This window comes from Tympanuchus pallidicinctus, unplaced genomic scaffold (genome assembly GCF_026119805.1).
Source record: "Tympanuchus pallidicinctus isolate F22 unplaced genomic scaffold, pur_lepc_1.0 scaffold16, whole genome shotgun sequence".
In the NCBI taxonomy this organism is placed as follows: domain Eukaryota; kingdom Metazoa; phylum Chordata; class Aves; order Galliformes; family Phasianidae; genus Tympanuchus; species Tympanuchus pallidicinctus.
Window position 1 is genome coordinate 16,087,890 of NW_026294679.1, and position 26,084 is coordinate 16,113,973.

Consider the following 26,084-nt stretch of genomic DNA (forward strand, 5'->3'; position numbering starts at 1 on the left):
TTCAGAGAGACCTAGACAGGCTGAGCAGTAGGCTTGATAAGGTTCAACAAATCCAAGTGCAGGTTCTTGCACCTGGATTATGGCAACTCCCACTGTCAGTACAAGCTGGAGGATGAAAGGATTTATCACAGCCCTGCTGAAAGGACTTGGTAAGCTGGACGTGAGCCAGCAATGTGCCCTCACAGCCCAGAAAGCTAACTGTATCCTTGGCTGCATCAAAGGAAGCACGGTCAGCAGGGTGAGGGAGGTGATCCTGCCCATCTGCTCTGAACTGGTGAGACCTCACCTAGATTACTGCATCCAGATGTGGAATCCTCAGTACAGGAGAGACATGAATCTGCTAGAGCATATCCAGAGGATGTCCACAAATGTGATCCGTGAGACAGAACATCTCCCCTGTGTGGACAGGCTGAGAGAGCTGGGGCTGTTCAGCCTGGAGAATAGATGGCTCCAGGGGGACCTGAGAGCAGTCTTTCAGTATTTAAAGGGTGAGCTGGAAGAAGGAAAGGAACAGACTCTTTAGAAGGTCTATTTTGATAGGGAGGGGAAAATGGTTTCAAATTGAAAGAAGGGAAATTGAAATTGGATATAAGCAAGGTTTTTACAATATGGCAGGAGACTTTCACAGAGGATGTCAAATTGTGATTGTCTGGCTCTGATATTAAGGCAAAGTTTAAAAGGGAAAAAAAGGAATTCCACAGCTGAGTCTGGAGTGCTGGACTGAATGTGGTGCCTGCACAAGCTCCTCCTCTTTAGGTTCTGTTTAGGCAGCACATCTAATCAGCAAGTGATAACAGTGTGTGTTCCTGTGAAAATACAGACTTGGTTGGGACTCTGTTGGGACTCCCCTGTCCTGTATCTGCCTCCTTCCCAGCCTGGAATCTGGCCAGGTCCTTTCCAGCTCAGTCTTAGGTTCCTGCTTGCATCCCGTATCTAATCAGCTGACATTTCTAGCTAGATCCCTACTATGTATTTATAGTTCTTCCTAATTATTAGGACCGTCTTCCTACAGTCTCAAGCTAATCTGTCTTACATCTGCTCCATGACAATGTTACCTTGAACCCTTGGACAGAGATCTATTGTCTCTAAGTCATCAGCACTGCTAATCCCCCCGTGAGGCGGGCAAGTGGAAAAAGAAAAACATATCATGAAGTTAGAAAGTGAATTTTGACAAGTGTTTGTGTTCTGGACATCTGTACTACTGTGGCCACATAAAGCAATAGCGTGTAAATGTCAAAATATAGATATATTAGTGTCTGCAGTTGCAATGCATTTGCAGTAATGCTCTGCATATTTTAACATGGATGTTTAAATGCCACTGTAAACACAGAGCTTTGACAGGTTAGTAGATTTGTGGAGGAGTAGCTGAGATTGTCAAATGCTACTGATATCTAAACCACAACACACCTATAAGTCCCCACAGAATGACATTTTAGATATTAGTGGAGTCCAGTGGTGGATTGCTTTGCTGAATCAGGATTTATTTTGGCTTATGACAAATACCGTAACTGATGGGCCATTACCTGGAAGTGTGTTAGCTATGTGACTGCTTTCAACTTTCTAGAACTGTGTTCTTCCTTACATTTCCCTACATTTTCTTCCCAACATCTCCAATCATTTAGATCCAAAAGTCAGATCAGATCCCTGTCTGGGCTTGTGCTCCAAAGACAGTTTGGAATCTGAAGTTATGCTGGTAACAAACTGGCTCACCAGAATCATCTGACAACTGATGCTAGCCTCCCCTCAGGGCAGAGACAGATCACAAAATAATTACATCTGTAGGGCCTTAATTATGTAATCTATAGTCTGTGCCTAACTAGGGACATGAGTCACACCAGAATTGGGTGACATGCAGGATAAATGGGTATTTGGGAACGTTATTCCTGTTTCCCAGTAGTCTTTGTTCATCTAGATTATTGCAGAGAGAAAAGTCAATGCTCTCATTTAGGAAGCATACTGGATTTTCTCCTGGCATTGTTATAAATGTTTATGCTGTCCTACTGTTATTTCTATAAGCATAAAACTTGTACTGTGTTATCACTTCACCTTAGCTGCTTACTTAGATCTGACTGGGCCTTGCTTTTCCATTGCAGATATATTAGCTAAACAACTTGCCATTGTAGACCTGAGACATAACTGTAATTCACCTTAGAATCACAGAATCATTAAGGTTGGAAAAGACCCATAAGACCGTGTAGTCCAACTGTCAACCCATCACCACTAGGACCACTGATTGTATCCATCAGAGCCATATCTGTTTCTTGAACACTGCCAGGGACAATGACTCCACCACCTCCCTGGGCAGCTTGTGCCAGTGCATCAGCACTCCTTCTGAGAGGAAAGTTTTCCTAATATCCAACCTGAACCTCCTCTGCTGCAACTTAAAGCCATTACCTTTTCTCTTTTCACTGTTACCTGGATAAAAAGGCTGACCTTCACCTCAATACCTTCTTAATGCTTCTGCTTCATGAAGGAAGAATAGCAGGGAGCACTGGAAGTCTTCAGTAACAGCTTGTGGCTGTTGCCAACAGAGCAATGACATACTGCATGATGTTCTGGCTGCACACGGGGCTGGCAGCTGATGCAAGGCACGTGTGGAGTTAGGCTTTAGGAACATAGCACCTTTTTTGACTGCAGTGTTCCAGCAAGGTAGGAGGAGCTGATTAATGATTCAGAAATTCATTAATTTGGTTCACAAAGAGCTGCAGTCACAAGAAGCATAAGACTGACGTTGAAATGAAATGTTATAGACTAATTCTAGGAAATAACTTATTTTAGAGAAGTCATACCTACATCAATTTTTCTGGTGATAGTCTTCCTGCATCTTCTAAGTAAATACTGAGAAAATGGATGAAGTAGCAAAGTTGTCATGGCGGGGGGTCAAAGGACTCTGGTTAGTGCAGTGTGTTAATAATATCTTATTCTCGTAATATATAACAGAACTCCAGTGACCTAATGATTCAGTAAAAGTTGAGAAACACACTTCAGCTCCAACTGAATATTTGTGGCATTACTACAAGAAGAATGAGGCAGGAAAGAGTACTCTTCAGCTGAACCATAGCATGACAGCAGAATAAAGAAAACAGATGCATAGATCACTTATCTAAACTAGGGGAATACAAAGTTTACCATGATGAATGCGAAATTTCTCCTGGAAATTCAAATCCGATGCACTGTAATTCCCAACAATTTCATACAGAGACCAATTCTGTGGGGATTCTCATGCACCAGTATTTAGAGAATATGTAAAAATGTGCTGGAATAGGCTAAGACCTTGTTATGACAGTAGATTTTGCCATTTATAAAATATTTATGAAAGGTGCCTTGTGAGGGACTAAGGAAATTTATTTCAACCAATTTATTATTGTTCTGGCATCCATTTTTGGAACTTAAGCAGAATTTATGCTGTTAGTACTTCCTTTGTTGAGATGGTAATAATACCTCTGCAGAAATGTAGCTATATTTAAAATGACGGACTGACTCGAGTGTTTAAAATGCTGAAGAGAGCAAGGACAGACATAAATAATATACCAGCATTTTTGCAAATTACAGTATGGAGTTAAAATATAGTATTGCAATAACACTTGATTGTTTGCAAAAGTAGACAATTTATATAGCCATGCTGTATCTTTTTCCTAAATTACTTGCAAAAATGCTGTGAACATAAGATTTACTTGTTCAATTGGCCTTACTTGTTTTCACAGAATAAGGCAATCACAGAATGGTTGAGGTGGGAAGGGATGTTTGGAGATCATCTCATACAGCCTCGCTGTTCTAGCAAAATTCTCTTCAGCACATTGCCTGGACACAGTCCTAGGTAGGTGTTGAATATCTCCAGGACAGGAGACTCCAGCTTCTCTGAGCAACTCATTCCAGTCTCCCTCACAAAAAAGAAGTTTTTCCTCATGTTCAGTCAAAGCTGCTTGTGTTTCTGTTTCAGTTTGTGCTTATTGCCTTTCCTAACTTAATGATTGACGTAAGTAGTCTTCTCTATGTAAAAGGCTATTGTAAAAAAGGAAAAGGAACAATCTCTTCCCCATATCATAGTAGATACAACAAGGTGTAGACAACTGCAGCTGCACCAAGGATTCTCCAACATTAAGACAGACTTCTTAACAGTGGAGATTTTGAAGCATCAGTGTGAATTTCCTGGAGAGATTTGAAATCTCCATCTCTGGAGATAAAGCAAAAACATCTTAGTTAATCTTGCTTTGAGGCATGGGATTGGAATAAGTGGCCTTTCTAAGTCTTTTGATTCTGAGAAAGTAACAAGCAGCTTTTAAGGCAGTGTTCTCTGTGTTTATTTTAATGAGGCTGGAATTTCCAACTAAATAGGAACTCGCATTAGAGTTCACTGTTCAACAGGAATAATTCTTGGATTTCACCTTAGCTGGAAGACTTAATTTCCTGCTTGATATCATAGATAATATTGTATTGTCAAAGAAGAAATTCCCAGATATCTTATTCAAAACAAAACAACAACAACAGAAGAAGAAACATCCAAAAAATCCCAACGAACAGGGTAGTGTGACAAAGTAAAAAACTTTCTAGTATAACATTGCCTTTAAGCAAGTTATTTCCTTTAGCTATCAACTGTTATCTGATCCTAACTACATTTATGCCCACAGAAGAATGTAGATACCTCATATTTCAGTGTCTAAAAGTGAGTTCCCAGTGCTGAGCTGCCGATCCCCTGTGGCTTAGCAGGTTCACAAATCAGACAATTCTCCATCTGCCTTACCTGCAGCATGCAGACTGTTTGTGATGTGATGACCCAGTAGAGGAATAAGAATTCTCTGGAATAGAAAGAATCAATTTCATATGTACTCAGCAATGAATACTTGATTGGACATGATGGAACAGCTTCAAGAGGTGTCCTCAGATAGCCCAAGCTCATGCTTCTGGGAGATGGGAGACCTGAATGCAATTTTCTTCGCTAAACCAAGGAAGGGGATTCCAGCCAGGTTCTGCCACACCTTATGAGTTCTAAAATCTACTGTGCCAATGTGTGTACAGTTAGAGTGGAAGAATGGGAAAGAATATTTGACTTGCATTTCTGTGTCTGGTGGTGTGGCCAGACATTAATGTGATAAGCGTTATCCCATTTTAGAATAGGACTTTTAATCCAAGAAGGTTATTTGAGTATTTTTAGATTCAAGAAGCCTGCTTTTGCTTTTTGGCTCTGTCATGGACTCCCCCTGTAGATTTATTTCTTCTAAAGCTATCTGTAAGTCTGCCCAGATTTGTTAACGTATAAGTTGATGACTGATTAGATCCTTGGGTGGAATGCTGCCTAGAAAAAAAAGTTCTCTTTTTGATTTTAGTGATAGTTTGCCCTTTTGATCCAATTGCTGTCTTGAATCTGTGTAAAGCAGGATTTCACATGAATTCCTATTTTGAACTACTTACAGCTTCTAAAGCTTACTTTTCTTTGCTGAAATTTTCTGGAGATGATTGCTGCCTGAACATAATATATTGATTTACTTTGACCAGCAAAATTTTCAGTCACAGTTGGAAGAACTATTTCCTCCATGTATTTTAAAAATGACCCCTCTTTCTTTGGAATAGGTCCATAGCTGAGAAGAAAGTAGGAAAACATTATTTCCTTCTGAATAATGCTTTTGCACATTTTGTTGGCAGTTCATTTGGACTTCAGTGAGTTCAGAGACGGTGAAAACCGAATTTCCTGGAGGATCTGTACATATTTATTGTGATGTGTGTAGGGATGCCTTTAGAGGAGGGAACTGGTCTCTGGAAGACTTGACTTCAGCCCCTATGCAGAACAGAGCCTTTACTTTTTGTCTAGCCTCAAAATTCCAACTCATTAACTGACTCATCTGTTTTCATTCCCAAATGAAGAAAAAAAAAAAAAAAAAAAGATCCTAAGAATTTGCACAGACAGCAGGCTCATAGAGTCTCACAAACTGAAAAAGAAAGCAATGAGGAAAGGAGAAACAGCCCCACAAATTTTGTGTGTCTCTCCTTGGCTCTCCCCTACAGTCCCACTGCAGGTCACCAGGTAAATGTGGTGCTGTCCTGCACTCCGTAGACGCTGAGACACAAGTACCTTGCAGGGGTCACAGCTCAGGGAGACTAGAAAGCACCTGTTAGCATAACTGTTCAACAAGTTAATTAACACATGCTTTCCAAAAGGGTGCCTGAGTGCCTGTCCCTGTAACCTATTACTTACACTGTGCTGAGCAACACTGCTCATTCCTTTCTTCCTGGGATGTTTGGAAGTTTCTTATAGCAGCATGTCTGATGGCAGGGAAAGGCCTTTTGAGTGCTGCAGGGAGACTGGAATGAATTCCTACAAGAAGGCCCTTTCTCAGGAGAAATATCTCAGAAAGGGAGCTGTGTACCTTCCACAAAAGAAAAAGCTTTCTTGCTAAATTATTTATGCTAACGAAAAGGATAATATGTGGAGTACTTTGCAAGCTCTGATATCTCCTGGTACAGAGTTGTATATTTTTAAGCAGTAATGATTGTTCCAGTTTTTCTAATTGAAGCAACAGCCACAGATCTTGTAATACTAAAAAAAAAACTTGGCAAGTGAGCTCTCTGAGGTTGCTATTCCCAAAGTTCCCATTGCTAAAACAGAAATCAAAACTGCGTTTAATGTAGAGTTATTTAAAGTGATAGGATAACTTACAAATCTGAAAGGGAAGGAAGACAAAACCATTTACAATAGCGTGTTGTAACAATTAAGGTTGTTATTCATAAGCAAGTTCTTCCGAATTGTCACTGCCCACCCCTTCTCCTCCCTGTCTTCCCTAGTTACTTTTTCACTTAGTTGTAATGATAAGAAGATTACTCCTAGGAGAGCCAGATTTCAGGACAATTGTCCCCTCTTCTCTTGACTTTTTCAGCTGCTGCTAACACCAGCCTTTGCATGGTATGTTGCGTAGGCATTGATTGAGTGAATGACTCACAGCTGGCTTATATGTGAACAATTATTAAGGCTTCACTGCAGCGCACATCCATGCTGGCACAGGTAGTGCTGCACGTACTTCACTAATAGTGCCAATTCCAGGCTTTGGAGTGCTCTGTTTGCAGTCAGAATATTTTACTATTACATTTTCTTTCCATGTGTCGTTAACATTAAAACTAGTGATACCACTCATTGCTGTGCTGCTGCAGAGCTTGGCATAGCACCATGGGACTTCCTTGAGCCTCTTAATGCTTGTGCAACTTGAAAGGGAGCCAGGTCGTGCCCATCCTCATACCAGACAAGCCAGTAGGCATCATTCTGTGGCACTGAGGTGGCATGCTGGTGGAATGTGTCTTCAGGATATGGATGTGGCTGCAGGAGGAACATGAGGAGCTGGAATTAGCCCAGCCTGGCTCTGCACAGCCAGGCCAAGGCCTCATGCTCTGCTGCAGACCGTGGGTGAGACAGCAGCGTCCTGCCAGCAAGAGGTATACATGGGCTGTATGGTGATAGGCTGCCACCTGCTGAGCTGCCCCTACCAGGCCCCGATCACTGCCTTCTGGTGCGGTGGGAAGTTCTGCTATTTGGAAGTTCCGAGTTTAGAGGAATTCAAATGTGAAGAGATTTGATTGAGAGGTTCAAAAATACTCAACTATTGAGTGACCGCTATCCGTTATATACAAGAGAACACTCTTTGTTATAAACCCAGTCACACCCCTCCATAAAGTACACAAGTATTTGTTGTTCTCACATCACAGAGGCAAACCCATAGCCTCCTGGCTTGCCTTCCTTCTTCCTACACCCTATATAAGGCCAAAAAAGCAAATGTAAGAGGTGAGATGTTTGCAATCAGAAATGTGTTGCTTTTCAGGGTACAAGGATGCAAGGAGGGCCTTGGTGTGCTATGAGATTCACTATGCAGGGGGCCAAGCACTGCCCCCCAGCTCTGCTCTCTGGCTCCCTTCTGCCTAGGCTTTCGGTCAGCCTCCTCCCTGGATTTGTTCAGTGCCCTCTGTTCTGAATGCTGCCATCACCAGAGTGTTTTGTGCCTGCCTTCAATGAAGAACAGCACTCTGTCACAGTCACCGGTTCACTGAGGGTGCAGGAAGCCTTGGCTTAAAGCTGTGGGAAAGAGCCCTCTAGCACTGTCTGCATTAAAAACCATGCTTTCAGTTTGGAAAGGAACTAAAACCACTGAAAAGCTATCCAGAACATACTGCTTGTGCGTTAGGTTTTGTCACTGTTCCCACATCTCTCTTAGTTCTCAGCCACAGCTCCGTGCTGGAGGCCAGATGCATGCAGAGGGCACTTTTCTGCTTGCTTGCAGTGGGACAGCAGGAATGGAAGCACCCGTTTCAAGTCCAGAATCAAAGTCCTAACAACAGTAAGAGACGGCTGTATGTTATAAGTTTGTATCTTTCCTCAAAATGGACATCTGTCCAGTTCTGAAGCTTCTTGCAACACAGTTTTATTGTTCTCCCAAATTTGTTTTTATTGTATTCCTTCTGTCTCCTCCATGCAGGAAAATAAGCTATGGCTCTCTCGCATTTTAGTGTGCTTGTCATATTGGCTGTAAAGAAGCATTTTTGTTTCTGTCCTAATCACTTTATTTCTCCGCTGTGCCTTTTCACAAACTGGCAGCTTGCAGTATGACTTTAAAACAGCAATTACAGCAGCACTGCTGTCTTTGTAGGCATCCTGGGAGTGTCCTGCTTTCTTCTTGTGCTAGGCTGTCACTGTGATCTCGCTAATGTCCTTCAGGTCAGGTCTGCTTGCAGCAACCATTCTACTGTTTGCAGCATGGGTGAGGGGATGGCTGGGTGTGCACTGCTAGGAGTGCATGAGTTTCTGAGTAGACTCATCTCTCATGGGGTCACCTTCAGTTTGCAGGTGACTGAACTTCATCCTTCAGGCTTTGCACTCCTTTTTATTTTTATTTCTATTTTTATTTTTTTTCTATAATAAATGCAGGTGTTTTGCAAAATTTTGCTTTCCTGAAGAGGGAGCTTCCCCTTTTTCAAAACATGCCAACTCATTCCCTGGACAAATTTCTGTTTCACTTTCCACTTGCTTTTCTGGTGCTGGGTTTCTACTAACTGTACAGCTGTATTAGTCAAAGCCATTTCTGTTGCTTTTTTTTGTTTTGTTTTGTTTTCCTTTTTCTTTATTTTAATTTTTATTTTTTCCTTTTTCCTCAGAGCTGAAAAGTATTATTTTACATGGCTGTCTGTTTACACAACGTTGTTACTGAGGAGATAGAAGCTAATTATTGCTTGTGTGTAGATTGCAGTGCACAGGATAAAGATATCAGAAATAAGTTTCAGCCAGCAGCTGTGGTGGTTGCCATCTCATCAGCATGAAACTCGCTGCAGACTTTTGGAGAAGGAAAGGTGAGAGCAAAAGGTGACACCATACTAGTGATATTTTCTTTTGCAGTCCAAATTTGAGAATGAGGCCAGAAGCATGAGGCAATGGAAATTTGGATGTGCTAGTGTGACTCAGCAGAACTAAATCACTTTTGGTCCCTGGTCCAACTTCTTTAAGCTTGACAGGTAGCTTTACACTTGTCAATGTAGACATATATTCAGTGCTTAGAAAAAACAACTTCATGATATTATCAGTCCTTTTATTTGTTGCACAATGTCCTGGTAAAGAAAAAAAAATTAGAATGTGTGCTGACTACTAGAGTTCATGGCAGCCTGGTTTCAGCCATGTAGATGTCTCCTAAGGAGAATATGACTCATTGTTCAGGGACTTTTTTAAAGTTAACCATCCTCATTTTACTGAGGTTGGGGAATTCCAATGTATTGAAAGATAGAATCCACATTCTTTTTCACTGCCACAGTTTATGAGATTTGCTGCTTCCATTTTAAAATCTGTCTTATTCAGACCAGTTATATTAACTGACACTAAAGTCCTAAGAACTTTGGTTTCTGGTGACCAGATGCCATCTTTGAGAGATGAAGCCGGAAACCAAGAAAAGCCAAGATTCAAGTCAAGCAAATGCCAACATACCTTTAAGCTATATGTAAGTCTTCCTGGGTGGGACGTGGTACTGGGAGCAGCTTGCCTACCAGGATTGGAGTTATCAGAGCATAGAACATTTCTTCCTTCCTGTTTTGGCTGTACTTCTGCATAACTGCAGCCTGGGAAACAATTACAGCACTGCCTACACCACTGCTGTGCTGCTTTTCCAAAAGGCAGACAGCTTATTCTCCTATACATAGAGTCTGATCAAAACATGGCAATGAGTAACACACTGTTCCAGAGTATCAGATCTGTACACAGCTAGAACAGACACAAGTCAGCTATACAACACAATGCCTTAACCACATTGTGGAGTTAGTCCTTAAATGTCCAAGTGCACATATATTAAACTGTTCAGCTATGGCTGCCCAAAAGCAGCACTGTGGGGAATTTGGTAGTATAGTAAGCTGACTTATCAGGTCACGTAGAAAAAGTGGAATATTTAGAGGAAAAAGGCTGTAATGCAGGCTTAAAGGGTTTTCCAGGCTCATGGACTTCTGTGGTGTTAGAAAACTGAGAAAGAGCCAAGCTAGGTTTGGCAACAAAATAGTTAGTGACCTTCAGACATTGGACAAGTTAGTTTATGAAAAGTTGTAAGTTATTGAAACTAATGTAAGCCCTATTCTTCATTTTAGCTTAGCACAACACTCAGAACTGTGGTTGCACTCCCAATTGTTTTCAGGGGCTAAACACTGCCCTGCCAGCAGCATGACTTTGTGAGCATCCCTATAGCACCTGTGGACACTCAGCCTTGCACTGGGGTTGATTCCCAGCACCTGGCTCCCTGCTTGTATACCCACTCTGCTCTGGCCACACCCTAGGGCCAGCTGGCAAAAATTGAACCTGATTACAGACCCCAGCCTTCAGCTTTTGGAAAGGTTTTCTTGTATTTTGCTTGATGCTTAATAAGAAATTCCTTCTAGGGAATGGATGGTAGAACTAAAAAAGGTCCTGGGTGAAAAAAAAAAAAAATCTAACCTTTCCAGTAAGGTTTTCTGCTGAAAGATTTGGAATGATAGCATAAATCTGTGCATGAGTAAGAAAAGCCTCACTACAAAGCAGCTCAGTGCTATTGATCATTGAATTTAGGAGACCTTTGGAATCTGTGATGAAAGGAAGGTAAGATTTTGGTTGATTATTTTTTTTTATTCTTTTCAAAGCATGGTGCTGACTGCTACACATCTGGGTATGGAGACATCACAGTTTGTGCAGATTGCCTTCAAATAGCGATGGCTTTGTTGTGCCGCTCTATCTCTCTTTCTGATTCTTTGAAGGTTTTGTATTTGTGGGGTATTTTTTTTTGTTTTTTTTGTTTTTAATATGAAAATAGGCTTGTAATCAGTGCAGAGAATATAGGAAGTAATCTTACTTAGTACTGAGGGCTTTGAGAAAGAAAACACATCTATACATTCAGATAAATATAGACATATAAAACCACAGGTGCTTTCCCATACTACATCCTTATCTCTAAATTAGAGAGAAAATAATTTGAAGGGTGAACTATTTGGTGGATGATGAGTTAATTGGATGGTTACAGCCAGAGGGTTTTTTTCAGCTGCTCTATGTCCAAGTGGAGGCCTGTCACAAGTGGTGTCCCCTGGGATTCCATTTTGGGACCAGTGCTCTGTAATGCCTTTATCAATGATGATGGAATCAAGTGCATTCTCAGCACAGTTGCTGATGACACTAATACTGTGTACAGCTGACATAGAAGAGAGAGATGCCATCCAGAGGGACCTGAACAGGCTTGAAAAGTGGGGCTGCATAAGCATAATGAGGTTCAACAAAGACAAATGCAACGTGTTGCACTTGAATCAGGGAGGATGTGAGGACCCCACCTGGAGTACTGTATCCAGGTCTGGGGCCTCCAGCACAGGAAAAATGTGGAGGCGTTAGAGTGGATCCAGAGGATGGCATCTAACCTGTGGAGATAGGTGGAGGGAGCTGGGCTTTGTTTAGGTTTGAGAAGAGAAGGTTCCAGGGACACCTCACTGTAGCCTTTCAGTACTTAAAGGAAGCTTATAAGCAGGAGTGAGATTGAGTTTCTACAGAGGTAGGTAGTGATAGGTCAAGGGGGAATGGTTTTAAACTGGAAGAGCGGAGATTTAGGTTAGATGTTAGGGGGAAATTCTTTACTCAAAGGGTGATGAGGCACTGGAACAGATGGTCCAAAGAAGCTATGGATGCCCAGTTCCTGGAGGTGTTATAACAAGGTTCCTGGGGTAGCCTGATCTAGTGGTTAGCAACCTTGCCCATGGCAGATGATCCTTAAAGGTCCCTTCCAAACCAAGCCATTCTATGATTAAGATATATATTTAGAATTAATTAGGGGTATATTATACAAAGGCTTATTATTTTGTTGTTGAAGCATTCTTCCTTGTTTATTTCATTGACTTTTAACATCAGACTTTTTGCTTTGAAAAATGTAACATCCCATAATTACAATGTAATTGAAACTCTACATTGAGTCAGTGTTCAGGACTACCACATTTGAGTTAAACCTTTCTGCCAGTTACTACTTTGTTCTTTTTGTAGCAAGTCCTATGGCTGAACTCTTCTATTGTTACCTTTAATAAGCCATAAATCTGTCCTGTTTTTAACAATCAAAATAAACAGTTAAGACTTCTTTTTAAAGGAAACATACCTTTACAAAAATCCAAAATTTCTTCGTGTTATAAGTACCCTGAAAAACTCCCTGAGCTGCCAACCAAATGGCTTTCAGAAGCTTTGTTATTTGTAGTAGTAAAAAAATACTAATTCAGTCAGAAATAATTTTAATATAATTCTATGCTATGTTTCTTCCAAACTCTCAGGGTAGGTTTTACTTATTTCAGCTTTATCGTGATAAGATTTTCCACCTTCCTGACTGTAGGAATTGCTTTGCACAGTTTTATCATTATAAGACTCCCTCCTTTCCTGGTGGCTTGAAACAGCTGCCTTCAGTTTTTCCTCAATTTTATCAGCTACTGCACGCATTTTTAAATCTCTCAGGCTGCTTATTAGGGTTCCATGGGCTCCTCTTATCCCATGCATTTGGTGCCATTTCTGAAAGAGCTTAATCTTCTGTTCAGATGTGTTATTGAAGTTATCCTGGATAATTTCATCTATGGTAGGTTCTGAAAGACCGTGATGACGAACAAATGCCTTGACCTCATCTAGTGTCATCTCCCTCACGATGTCAGGGATATGGCGGCTCAGCTCATCATCTAGAAACATGAAAAGAAATGAATGCCCTGGACACTGACATCTGTTTGTTGGTTTTGTGTGCTTTTTTTTTTTTTTTTTTTTTTTTTAATCATCTATATTCAGAGCTAATACTTCTATTTAAAACAGATCAAGATTCAGATATTCATGACTCCATATGTTTTCAATTTGATTCTGTACTAAGTAACTATTGCCTTCTGGCAACTGAACTAGAACCTGTTTCCTCTGTAACCCCTTCATCATATGTAACCACTACAAAGCCTTGTCATTCCTCATTTACCTGTTTTGCTCAAAATAGCAGATAAAAGAGCAAGACAGGTCTTTTATTATTACGTAGTCTCAGAGCTTGTATTGTTCTCCTGTTGAGTGTTACCACTGTGTTTTTGCTCATGAACATAAGATAGGTCCTGTGCTAAGGTAGGTTTCTGTGATTCCATTGCTGGCTGCAGGGCTGCTCAATTATTAAAATTATCTGTGATTCCAGAAATCCAGCTTGCTGCCTCCTAGTGTCTGTACCATATACAGAATAGAAATTTACCTGCTGTCAATCAGTAGTTGCTTCCTAAACAACAACAACTCCTCCTCAGGCAAAAGTTTAGTGGCACCACTAAATGCCTTAAGCACATTATGACCTGGCATTTCTATAAGTGTTCACAGTTGTGCCAGAGTGACAGCTCTACAAAGTGGCAGTCTATACAGAAAAATACCCTTTCTTTAGTATAATAGAGTTTATGTCTGCATTTTTATTTTACTGAAGTTTGAGAAACTACTTGTCTCTTACCTATAGATACGAGTGTCAAAGTCTCCTGTAAAGAGAAGCAAGCAAGAAATGAGTGCAAAAATGTTTTATAAAAGGCCAACCCCATATAACAGAATAAATAGTTGTCATAACACTTCTGAAATTTTCTTTTGGCTTTCTCTGTGATTCTTCTGTTCTATGAGATATGGAATCAGACTGGACCCCTCTTTTCACTTCAGTAATCTTGAGGAGTCACCTCACAATTGCTATTGAATAAAAATATGCACAGGGATAGGATATCAATTCAGTGGAGGTGTGATGATTTATGAACTTCTGATCTTGGTCATGTAACTGAGTGCACCAGCAAATCCTGAAGAAATGATATGGAGTTTCTTTTGCTTCTGCCAAGATTCCTCACAGTGAAATTTACTTCACTGATGTCGTAGAAGAGAGGCATGCACACGCTTGGGCAATCCCACAGTAATTTAAATGGAGCAAAGTTCCCCACACCAAGCTGAATTTTATCTGATCTAAGCAATAGTACTTACATCAGAACTGTCTCTACCAGTGGCTGTGTTACCTTGGGTAATAATATTCTCCCGTTTTCTCTTACCTACAACAATAAAACAAACAAACAAAAAAAAAACATTTTAATAATCCAGGGCAATGTATTTCTCTGGACTCCAAAAACATAAAATTACATCTGAGTAAGCAGCTGAATATCTTATTCAGAGTATGGCAGTAACAAGGAACAGGGAATCACTTACGGTAGTATATGAATCCTGCTGCAGCTGCTAATGCTATCACAAATACGGCAATAAATGCGGTGCCCAAAGGTGGCATTCCTGCTTCTGTTGGAACATTGGAAACATTACAGTAAAGCTGAGTCAAGCAGTGCAATACAGCAACACACTTGAAAAATTTAACAAGATTTCATCAGATTATAGGCACCCTTCTACTCTCTCCAAATAGCAGAAGGTAGCACTTGAGCCACCCCATCTCCACTGTGATCAAAAGAGCAGTCATGGTCCATAAGTCAGTACAAGACCCAGCAGATAGTGTTAGGAATGGCTATGGGGCACTGTGCAGAACACAGTACAATTCCAATAGCCTCTCAAAATATAGCAGATGGTAGTCCACTCTAGTTTTTAAGATGGTACCTTGCATTCTGCACACAGTGTCTGAAGTTGAAGTGCATTCCTTTTCAACTAGGCCATTTTCACATCTGCAGAAAATATAAATGACTTTGGAATTTGTTTCTCTCTTTATAAATTGCCTAAGAGAGCAAATCACAATCTTCTATTGCTTTCTAATCAGCCAATGGTGTCATACACCAGGATGCTAGACTTCGGAACTTAACAAGTATGAAAAACAGTATGGGAGAAAGTATGGAAATGACATAACAGTAGATAACGCAAAAGCAACAGGAAAGCTTAGATGCTTAATTAGAGGTTTTGAAGAGTACTTATGTTTTTCTGCATACGTTTTAATTAATTAAACTGAGCAAAGCCAGCTGAATATGCTAAGTGCAAAGCAAAACTAGGCTGTTTTCTCTTAGCTTATATATTATCATAGACTCTGTCTTGAAACTGACTGGAAAAAAAAGTGTGGTAACATGATCTTAACAGTGTCATATTTAACAATGAAGGCATCCACTTACACGGTACATGACTCGCAGTGTTCACATTGAGGAGGATTGCAATAATGGTTCTTTGCACAGGAGCATTCTGTATTCTCTGTTGGGGTACAGTTCTTTACAACCTTCCAACCTAAAATGAATTCTTAAAGTTCGTTAGTTTGAAAACACAAGTCTTTGCTTACAAGCTCTTGTCCTCAGACCTGCATGTCTTTAGCACCACCACTGCTGGCGCTGGCAGCACTTAATAACAACAACGTAGCTTTTATGATGAGCCTTGCTTTGACAGTACTGGAAACACCAAGATGGCAAAGAGACCTCTGCTGGCTAAGAGCTCAAAAAGCTGATCACACAGTAAAGGACTCATTTGGCATTGTCATGTGTTGTCGGTTTTGTTGTTGTTGTTTGTTGTTTTTTCCTCCCCATAGGAAAAAGGCGTAAAGCCAGAAGGAACTAAAAGATATCACATAACCCTCCTGGTTTTCTGTCTGTCAGACAGGTTTTATCTCTTCCTGAGAACCTTCAGTAGTGAGGAATTCTACTCCCTCTATCTAACATGTTCCCTGCATAAGTTTCAAACCAAGTTTATTTTTTTCTTGGCCTCAATGTGTATGAAGAGATGATTTCCATCTCAAAAGAAGTATTTTTGTTTTATTATTTACTGTGGAAGCTATTTTCTTGGCTATGAAGGGAACTTTTGAGTTACCATATTCAGTGTCCTTCTATAACAGGAAACCATGTTATTTCTAAAAATTGATTACTGTGAAACCAATGCTGACACCATTCATGAAGATACAAAACATAAGTGATCCTAAGAATGGTCCTCTAGGAGCTTAAGTGGTAGCCTTCCTCCTGCCTAGCACTTTCTAACTAACTTCTCTTCAACATTATTTTCCATGAGATAATGTGACTAGCCATCCTTCCACTGCATTGGAATTAAAAACTGTCTCCCTACTTACCAATCTGGATTTTTGATGTGATGAATGCAGAACTATTCTTCCCTGAATCCAGCTATACCAGAAACCTGGTGAAGCTGGCAGGGAAATGTGTTTTATGAATTCAAATATATATATATATATATATATATATATATATATATATATATATATATATATATATATATGACTGTCACTGGATTTTGAGACTTGGTGAGACCAGCAGATAAATACACAAAGGGCTCATTAATAGATAGGAAATTATCTAGGTAGAGATGGACCTTCAAACATCCTCTTCCACAACTGTGAATGCTAGCAGCCTTTGCAGGAATTAGAACACAGAAATTAGGTTTGTGTATTTCTACTCTGGGGTTATTGATTGATGTTTGGCTGAACATGAGCCAGAAGTGTGCCCTGGTGGCCAAGAAGGCGAGTGGCATCCTGGCTTGCATCAGAAACAGTGTTGTCACCAGGAGCAGGTGACTGACCCTGGAGGTGTTCAAGGAATGTTTGGACATTGTGTCAAGGGACATGGTTTAGTAAGAACTATTGGTGATAAGTGGATGGTTGGACTGGGTGATCCTGTGGGTCTTTTCCAACCTTGGTGATTCTATGATTCTGTGAATAGCATCTCTTGCCTGAATACTGGGGGGGGTGACTGCTTGTCTGACACAGGAGAGCAAGCCTTATAGTATAATGATTTGATCCTATATTCCATGCTGTACATTGAATGTATAAAAAGCATCACTCTATCAGCTCCAGAAGTTTCAGATAATATTAATTACATGAAAGACTGCAAAGGAAATGACTGGGAATGCTCCCTTCTCTACTTCTTACAACATTCCTTTTAAAACAGAGAATGAAGAGGAGAGAGCAACTTTCCTTCACTGAATCTAACCACTCTGTATTGGGTGGTTTTTCTTTTTCTTTTTTTCTTTTTTTTTTCTTTTTTCTTTTTTCTTTTTTTTTTTTTTTTTGAGAAGAAAAGCCCATGCTCAGAACTGAATTGATTTTTATATTCTATTTCACTTTTCCACCATCACTTCAAAACTACAACCAACGTGGGTTTTTTTGTGCCAACCACCCAGGGAGGTGGTTGAGTAACCATCCCTGGATGTGTTTAAAAACTGTTTGGATGTGGTGCTCAGGGACATGATTTAGCAGAGGGTTGCTAGAGTTAGGGTAGTATGGTTGGTTGCAGTTGGACTCAATGAACTCAATGAAAGGTCTTTTCCAACTTGAGTGATTCTATAATTCTATGTACTTAGAGGGCAGTTAAAGATAAACACACTCTTCTGGGGATACATGACCTCTGAGAACTCAGAAACTATCTGCATCTCAAGATTGATGGAGGGAATAAGGTGCGGTATCCTGTCAGTCTTTTTTTGTTTTTTTCCTACATTATTATCAGTGAAGTTACTGGGTAAAGATATTTGTCATGCTTCTAATGAGTGGACTACTACATACCAAATAAAATCATCATCTGTAGAGTCCCTTACTATAGGGAAAATAATACAGTGCTTGTAAGACAATTTAATAAGAGTATATCATAACCCAAAGTTGAGGTTAGTGCACAAGCATTAACTGCTGTAAATCAAACTAGCAACATCAGAGTGCCTCAGGACAGTTGGATTTCCTGCCTCTGTGTGAAGAAAGGCACTGCAGAGGCAAGTGTGGAAGAGATGGGATGTTGCTCTCCAAATGCTTCCTGACTGAGCAAAGACAGATATAAGAATAAATAATGGGGCAACTTACCTTGTTCCTCTTCCTACTCTGTGCTTAGAAAAGAAACCAGAGGATAAATTTAAGACTTTGTCATAAACTTCTCAGGGTCGAACTTGTAAAACGTTTTGATCTATATGCTACCTGTTACTTGGGGATTGAAGAGATCTTTCAATTGAATCCTGCCTCTAAACAGAGTTGTTGTTTCTATAGACATACCAAGTGCTATGTCACATGAACGACATCTCATACACTTGTCCAAATCATTGATATGATCCATGTACTCCTCTCCAGATTTGCATGGTACACAATGTGCTAGAGTGTTTGGGCACTCAGTACTTTTGACATGACCTGCAGAAAGACAGAGAAACAAGAAAAACATATGTAATACCTTTGGACAAAGGCCATCAGCTTTGAGACCTATCAGACTTCTTTTTAATCTCTAATACCTTTCAGTTTACAAATACAGATAGAATCCATATTCGTTATGCATACATATATTCTCTTCAGGAGGGCAGTGTTTGTAAGAGATTATTTCCACCTCTCTCCCCCCCCCAACCCCCCCTTCTCCTATCCAGGAGAGAAAGAAAACACACCGAACAAAACTATGCATGCAAAATTAGAAAACCCATGAATATATAGAGTATCTTGTTGGCAAAACCTCATTTTTGCAGTTTTTTAACCTCTTTTAAAGCTGTGTAAGTAATGTGAGACTATTATTATTATTTGCAGCAAGCATTTAATGTGTGATCTGTAGTGAAAAGCTACAGGTGCACTGAATCAAGAAATGCTTTTGATGTGTTTAAGTCCTGCAATAGAGAAAGATGCAGCTAGAATGAAGTGCATCCAGAAGACCATAACTGAGCTAATCCCAGAAGAAAGCATCTGCATGTGTTGTGGTTTCTACTTTAATGACTTTTCAGCACAGTCTTACAATGATACTCACCATGTCTACATTTCTTGCAGCACTGATCATTTAAAATGTACTCTTCCTCTGCACAGATAATCTCTCGCTTAGCAATGTTTCTCTTCCTTGTAACAGATTTATTGTGTGCTGTGTGTATGGGAATCTCTGTATCATTTTTGCAATGTGTTTCCATAACTAATGCAACCATCTAGGAGAGAAAAACAGCAAATTATATAGGAAATTACCAAGGACTGTGGGTGCATGTTACTGCTAGCACAGAGTACATCAGCACTCTTATTCCATTGCTAAAGATGTTGGCACTCACCCCCCTTACTAAAGTTGTCTATTAGGTCAGAAGAGTTAATGGAAAATGAGAAGACATATCAGATTTAATGCTATCATCTCTACCATTGCAGGCACTGATTGTTTGAAAATTAGTGCTTGAGAACAGGCCCATACATCTGAGATGTAAAAGATAACCTCATATGCCTAGTTATGGTGCAAAGCAAAGAAACTTCCATTATTTTCTTGAAGAGCATTCTGTGCATCACATCACTGTTTTATAATCTTATTTTTCTGAGTCATTGGTAACATTCTTCCTTACAGAATATCCTTATTTCAAATGATATATTTTATGTTTTTATTACTGTAGTGTTGCTTGCAAACTGAATGTTAATAATTCTCTAAAGAAAAAAATAATAATTGTGCTTTAATATCACCCCAAATACCTGATTTCTAAATTGATCTTATTCTTACTTTGCTTTCCAATTCAACTCCTTTTTCTCCTCAGCAGATGATGTTTATACAGTCCTAAAGAAGTCTCATTCTCCATTCTATCTAATTTACACCCTATTCCATTTCTTTGAATGCATTCTCAAGTAAAGCTGCATAATGCCTGGGTTTGTTGCTTTTGTCTGCCAGAGGATGATATTTAGTGGCTAATTCATGTAATCCTCGTGGTTTTGTGTGAAACTGCTTCAACACTTTTACTTCAGTTAGATGCAAAAAAGTGTATGTCATGAACTTACTGGAAAAGGGAGTTGGATTTCAGACTGGCTTCTGATGTCAAGGAAGCATTATCTGTAGCTGATGAACAGAAGTAATCAGTATACTGACTGGAGACTTCTACAAGTAGCCACTTCTATTGATCCTCTAGGCTATTCACAGACAGGAACCTTTTCCTAATACTCATCTGTTTCAAAATGTATATCCATCAGCTCCTAGATGGAACTTAGGAAGGCCTTTGTTTGCACCTGGAGGAGGGGTTTCAGCAGCCAAAAAACTAACTGAATGCTTGGGCTGGATGCATGACTTTTCTTGTTCAGCACTTTGACTTTGGTGCCTAAGCTTTCTGGACATGCTTCTCAGAAACTGCATGCAAAGTTGTTTACAAAGTAAACTTTTACAGAAACTCTCAAACTGCTGTGCCGCATGTGATTTGTTTTCCTTTTGCCTGGGAGATCAGTCTAACAGCTGGGATAGAAAGTCCAATCAGAAGGCAGTTACCAAAAAGCAGGTCTCTCTCCCTGCAGCGCAGTGCCTGTTTTCTGTCAGGTGGTGGTGGAGTGTGCTGCTCTACATGCTGCTGCCTCTGGGGGCCAGGCCTCAAGGGCAGCCTTGCAGGGGTGACCACCACTGCCTGCCATCAGCCTGGTTTGGCTTCCCATGGATGAAGACAGAGCCCCTTGTCTCTACTCCTCTGCCAAATCTGGAGTTGGGCTGAGGAAACTAGTGGGTGCACTGTTTGTTGAGCTGGACCAAGAACATCCATTTGTGAAAGAAAATGGTGCAGGGAATTTGGATCTGGAGGTCCTGGCAGCTCTGTGGAAGCCAGCTCCAGGAAATTCATTGGCACCAGGCTTTCAGCCCCCATCTGTGCACGTAGAAGACAGATGTGAGCAGTGTTTGCAGCATGAGGAAGTCAGTGGGGAAGTAGCTGGTTCTCTCCTCTCTGATGGAGATATTGTGACTCAGCAGTGATGAGTAGCAGTGCCAGTCCTGAGCATGTAGCCAATTCCTGGATGTACCCACTTGCATCTCAGAATTCTCTGCTCCACCATAGCACCAAGCAGTTCCTTCCTCCTCATCTGCCCTCACCTGTTGCCTGGCTATGTAATATGCCTGCTGGGGAGCAGCCACCATCGTGCTTTAGGCACTCAAATTTACCACTTTAGAGCTGTGAAGCAGCAGTTGTGGTTTTTGGGGAATAAGAGGACAACCCCAAGCCACACTAATGGAGAGTGAAGATTACTATAGCCCTACTGCATCCCTAACACATCTATAAACGTCTCAGGTTTATCGTTCAGTTCTTCTCTCAGAAGAACTGAATGATACTGGCAAAGAACAGGATGTGTGCCGTGAAAGAAAACATAGAGAGAATCATGTAGGAAATGGGATAAAATGAAAGAAGGAAACTTCTTTCTAAATGACTACTATCAGTTAAAGTTAGTAGAGTTGTTTTCAGGGTTTACTGAACCACTGCAATCACAGTGCAGGCATGGACATACTTCTGCCAAGCAAAACTCAATTTTGCATTTTTATACAGACAAACTAAGCTGATAGAGTGGGGAGAGGCAGAAATTTGCTTTTTTTTTTTTTTTTTATGGAAGCCTGCCACTGTCACTTGCAGAGATGAACTTCCTGGTACACTTACAAGAAGTGGGGATCACTTCTCAGAACCTGACTTTAAGCAGCACCCAACACCTACATAGCTTTTGCTTGCAGGGGCCTTCCTGCATAAGGAACAATGACAGAAGTTAGAGGATTTTAGTTTTCCAAGTAACATTTTTATTTTGAATTTTTTTTTCTCCTGGTTTTGCACTCTATGAAGATAACTTCACTTGCTCTGTAAGTGTTGGACTGTTGTTTAGCATTCAGAGCACAGCTTAATTCTTTTTCTTGCTGCTGCTGAGCAGTGAGTGCAGCCAGCAGAAAGGAAGTGTTTTAGGGGGTTTCAGAGAGGCAGGGGTGAAAGGTGCTTTTTTATGATGTGTATGTTCAAATAGAGGCCGTGTATTTTCAGTCTAAAATGATTCACAAATGCTTTGTTCTACTCATCCTAAACTAAAAAACAGTTTTCATATCTAAAAATTGACTGAACTGGGCAGTCAACAGGGAGATCTGATCTTAACAGGTTCCATAAGAATTATTGCGTGGGCCTAAATTTTTTGGTTTTGCTCTTTCTGCGTTGCATAGGAATTTAAGAGACCTTTATCTTCTCCCTCTCCTCTTTTCCTTCCTCAAAAATGCTTTCTGCAACAGCATGAGAGATAGAAAATCTGTCTCCATCTATGTTCCCAAGGCAATGACAAGAGTTACAGTTCCCTTGAAAACTTGCGGTATTGTAACTCTCAGTCCTCAGATTCTTCCTGTATCCAAGTGTTCTTCATAATGGGTCAACTTCCTTGACTGGAAACCTTTCAGCAGACACACCTTGTGGGGCTGTAAGATCGTTATGGAAGTGCATGAATCTTTTACTTGCATGCAGGCCTTTTTAAAGCTTTATGATATTTCACCCTGTAAGTAAAAATTTGTCACTGCTTTTTTTCTGTTATAATACCTTTGACCTTTATTAAGCCACTTTCCCCCTTCCTAAGCTATAGATGCCTACAGATGAGAGAGCTGATGCTTTCAGAAGTTGGTGACTATTTTCCTTCCATGTTTATTACCTGGGGCAACATGCATGAGGTCATCAGGGGCTTTCTAAGTGTTAAAAAAAGAAAAGAGGGGGAGGGAGGATTTGAGGATTTTCTCTTTTTCTTTCTTTTTTTTGCCAAGAAAAACCTTAGCCTTTTTTTTTTTTTTTAACTTGCTTCTGTTATTTCTTTGACTTTCTAGAGTTAGCTCCACTTTAGTACAGTTTTCCTTGTAAGCAGTCTCACTTTCACAAACATTTCAAGATGCTTTTTCAGAGTAAGAAATGATATAGTGCCTGTTACAAGTATTCTCTGCTTCAGTTCTTTCAGTACAACAAAAATTACTGCTTCCAGTATTTCCAGTATCAATTTTTCCCCATCTCTTTTTTTTTTTTTTTTTTTTTCCCCCACTAATGCAGAAGTTGGTAGCTAGCACCAAAGTGGGCACTGAAGGTAGTATTTCTTCAAGTTGTAAGTCTTTGTATGAGGAGAACTAAGAAAGTTTTATTTTCTGAGGCCTAGGAATGGGAGTTGGTATTTCCCCACACATAGAGGCATCCCAACCTCCTGAAATCTGAAGTGTATGTGTTCAGCACCTGCAATGGCAACAACCCTCAGTTACTGCCATGTCTTAAAATCGCAATCCAAATTCAATCCATTACTATTTCACATCTCAGTTGTCTCACGTGCCAATCACAGCAACATATTTGGGGATGGGAGTAGTTTGGTTGTTTGTTAATTTTTCTTTTTTTAGGAGCTCTGTACACTACCGACTTTCAGAAAGTTGGAGGGTAGTAATAGCTACCATTTCACTTTGTGATACTGTGGCCAAGAGGTGGAGTGGTAGAAATTTAGATTTTTTTTCCATTTTCCTCTAGAGCTGGAATGCTTACACTTTTCAGTTGTTTCCGGGGTCATCCTATGATTTTATGGCTGCTTATATGCATACATTTAAATATTTGTATTGATCCTGTGCAAAGCAAGAAAGAGGGGTCAGTACAGCTGTGTGGCACTGTTTTCAAAGGCATATCTTCTAACTTCCCAGAAGACTGCCTGCTTTGTAAATAATTGTATAAATCATTACAAAATATTTAGATAACATTTCGCAAAATGGCTTATTCCTCTCTAGAGTGCATCTCTGAATAATATGTGTTTTTTGAATTAGGGTGAAGTTAGATGTTTTCTAGTTTTGTGGGTCTCGTTGCTATTTTGCATTAGTATCCTTGCAACTGCTTTTACTTTAGCGCAGCAGAGGGTTTGCAAAATTGACGTTTAATTCAGCAGACTCCTTTCACATTCTGGTTTAATCAAGTTAGTAAGTCAAACATTTGTCAGACTTACTGATTTATAAGTAGTGGAACCACATGCTAATAAAAATATATATATATTTTTAATAGAATGCATGTAGGAGTGCTGTTTGGAAACAATCGGAAAGTAAGAATAAGAATGATCTTTCTACTCCGGAAGCTGTGTGGTAAGAGAATGTATTTTTTTTTTAAATCTTAATTTCTGTTCTGAATAGCTCTGAGACACTGAGCGAGGCCAATTCTGCATGTATACATTTCTGCCACTTGTTTGCTGCCTGTACAGCAAGAGATAATGCATACTTCCGTCAGCAGCTCTTTGTATTTACTTACACTTTGTGCAAGGGTGTGCATAGAACCTTAAAATCACGCTATAAATCCTTTTGTTTACTACCTGTTGTATAATAAATCATATCTATACTGTTTCTAACTTTCACACCTGCCAAACCCAAGGTAACTCATATTCAGAGGGAACACAACAACAGTACAAAGAGATTGTGAGTGTGAATCCCAGCACGTTCCAAGGGGCGAGGGCCAGGCGGGGGCAGTGACGCATGCAGTGTCCACAGGGATGGACAGGCGCAGCTCTGCCATGGCACAGGGCTGGCTGTCTCAGGCCACCTCCCCGCCGTCCCCCCTCTGGGCGCAGCTGCAGCCAGCGTCCAGCTCTCCCCAGGGTCTAATGCTCCTACAGGCTGCCCGTGCTGCGGGTGCTGAACCACCTCCATGTGGCAAAATGGATGTGAAGGTATCTCCATCGGTAGTAATAAACGTAGGCGGCTGACCCGTGCCCTGAGGGTACCAAGACGTGTACTCTGCACGGGGCAATGATTCACGCGAGAAAGAAACGCCCTGCCCCGCTTTCCAGTAAGTGCCTCTGCCCAGGGTGCTACGTTCAACGTCTCCAGATTTTCTGGGCTCACCGCTGGTCACCGCCAGCAGCTCCTCCGTCGAAGCCGTTTCCTCCGCGCTGCCCTCCCGGCCCGGCCCGCCGTGCCCCCTCACCGTGACGATACGCGCCCCGCAGCGTCGCCACGGACAGCAGCCCCACCGGCACCCGTCCCCTCCTTCCCACCGCTGTTCCTCAGCTCCCGCCGCCCTACGCGGTGACTATAACATAGCTACGAGTCTGAACCTGAATTAATTACATGAGTTCCCCAGGAAAATAGAACAAGTTTCTTTGTTTGGCGGCCGGGCAGCGCTTTCGGCACCGCTACCGCAGCTTCCTACGTCCCATGCCGGCACCCCGCTGCTAGGCGGCCACTTACGAGGAGCAGGTGAAAGAGTCCCCGAGCCATGTCCCCGCGCAGCGCCGTCTCGCAACCCGCCTACAAAACGAAAGCCTCCGGGCTTCTGCCCGAGTCCGGCTCCTCCCATGTTGATAAACATCGCTCCAGCCCGCCCCGGCCCGGCCCCTCGGGGTATTCCTGCACAGCGCGGGTGTGTGACGATCCTGGCTGCCGCAGCCCGGAGCCAGCCCTGGGTAGCGGATGTGCTGTGCTCTCACTGTGTGGTACTGGTATGGGCAGCGTGGGGCAGGGTAAGATCCTGAATCCTCAGAAGTGCAGCAGGTGTTTGGACAGAGTTAAGTGCGTTGTGCTTTCTTGTGCTGTCTCGTTGGAAGGATTTCTGTGACTTCAAAGCTATTTTCAGTGATTTTCTGTTTTTCCTACAGACTTTTAGTGGTTCAGAGTTCCTATGTAACAGTGGCCTCCTTAGCTGTGTTAGGATTGACATGACAGTAACAGTTACCAATGCATCTTTTGATCTTCGAGGTGATGCTGCTGCCTTCGGAAGGTTGTAATTGAGCTGGCATTTTCATTTTAAACTCCATTTTTCAGTAGTTTATGACTCACCTCTTCAGATTTCTATTGGTTTGTCTCCTAGCTGCCATGTTTGCAGATGACTGAGTTCAGTGTATCATTAAAAAAAAAAAAAAAAAAAAAAAAAAGATAAAAAGATGCTGTATAAAATATTTTAGGTTTTTGACCACTTCCGGACAGAACAAATTGCAGCACTGACACAGTTTTTGGAGGTGCTGCCT

General features: G+C 41.0%; 1 protein-coding gene and 1 long non-coding RNA gene across 2 annotated transcripts in view; one reads left to right on the forward strand and one right to left on the reverse strand.

The window, feature by feature from the left end:
• Positions 1–24,211, forward strand: part of LOC128077707 (uncharacterized) — a 31,048-nt gene extending 6,837 nt beyond the window's left edge. Inside the window, exon 6 of the long non-coding RNA XR_008205137.1 lies at positions 24,134–24,211. This is a non-coding gene — a long non-coding RNA (uncharacterized LOC128077707). The remainder of the gene's footprint in view (positions 1–24,133) is intronic.
• Positions 11,084–25,426, reverse strand: FAS (Fas cell surface death receptor). The gene is made up of 9 exons (XM_052677209.1): positions 25,309–25,426; positions 19,141–19,309; positions 18,414–18,545; positions 15,562–15,670; positions 15,062–15,126; positions 14,669–14,752; positions 14,450–14,514; positions 13,944–13,968; positions 11,084–13,164 (listed from the first exon to the last, which is right to left on the reverse strand). The coding sequence occupies exons 1-9, from the start codon at positions 25,336–25,338 to the stop codon at positions 12,749–12,751; spliced, it is 1,095 nt and encodes a 364-aa protein (XP_052533169.1). The 5' UTR covers positions 25,339–25,426; the 3' UTR covers positions 11,084–12,748.
• Between the last annotated feature and the right edge of the window lie 658 nt (positions 25,427–26,084).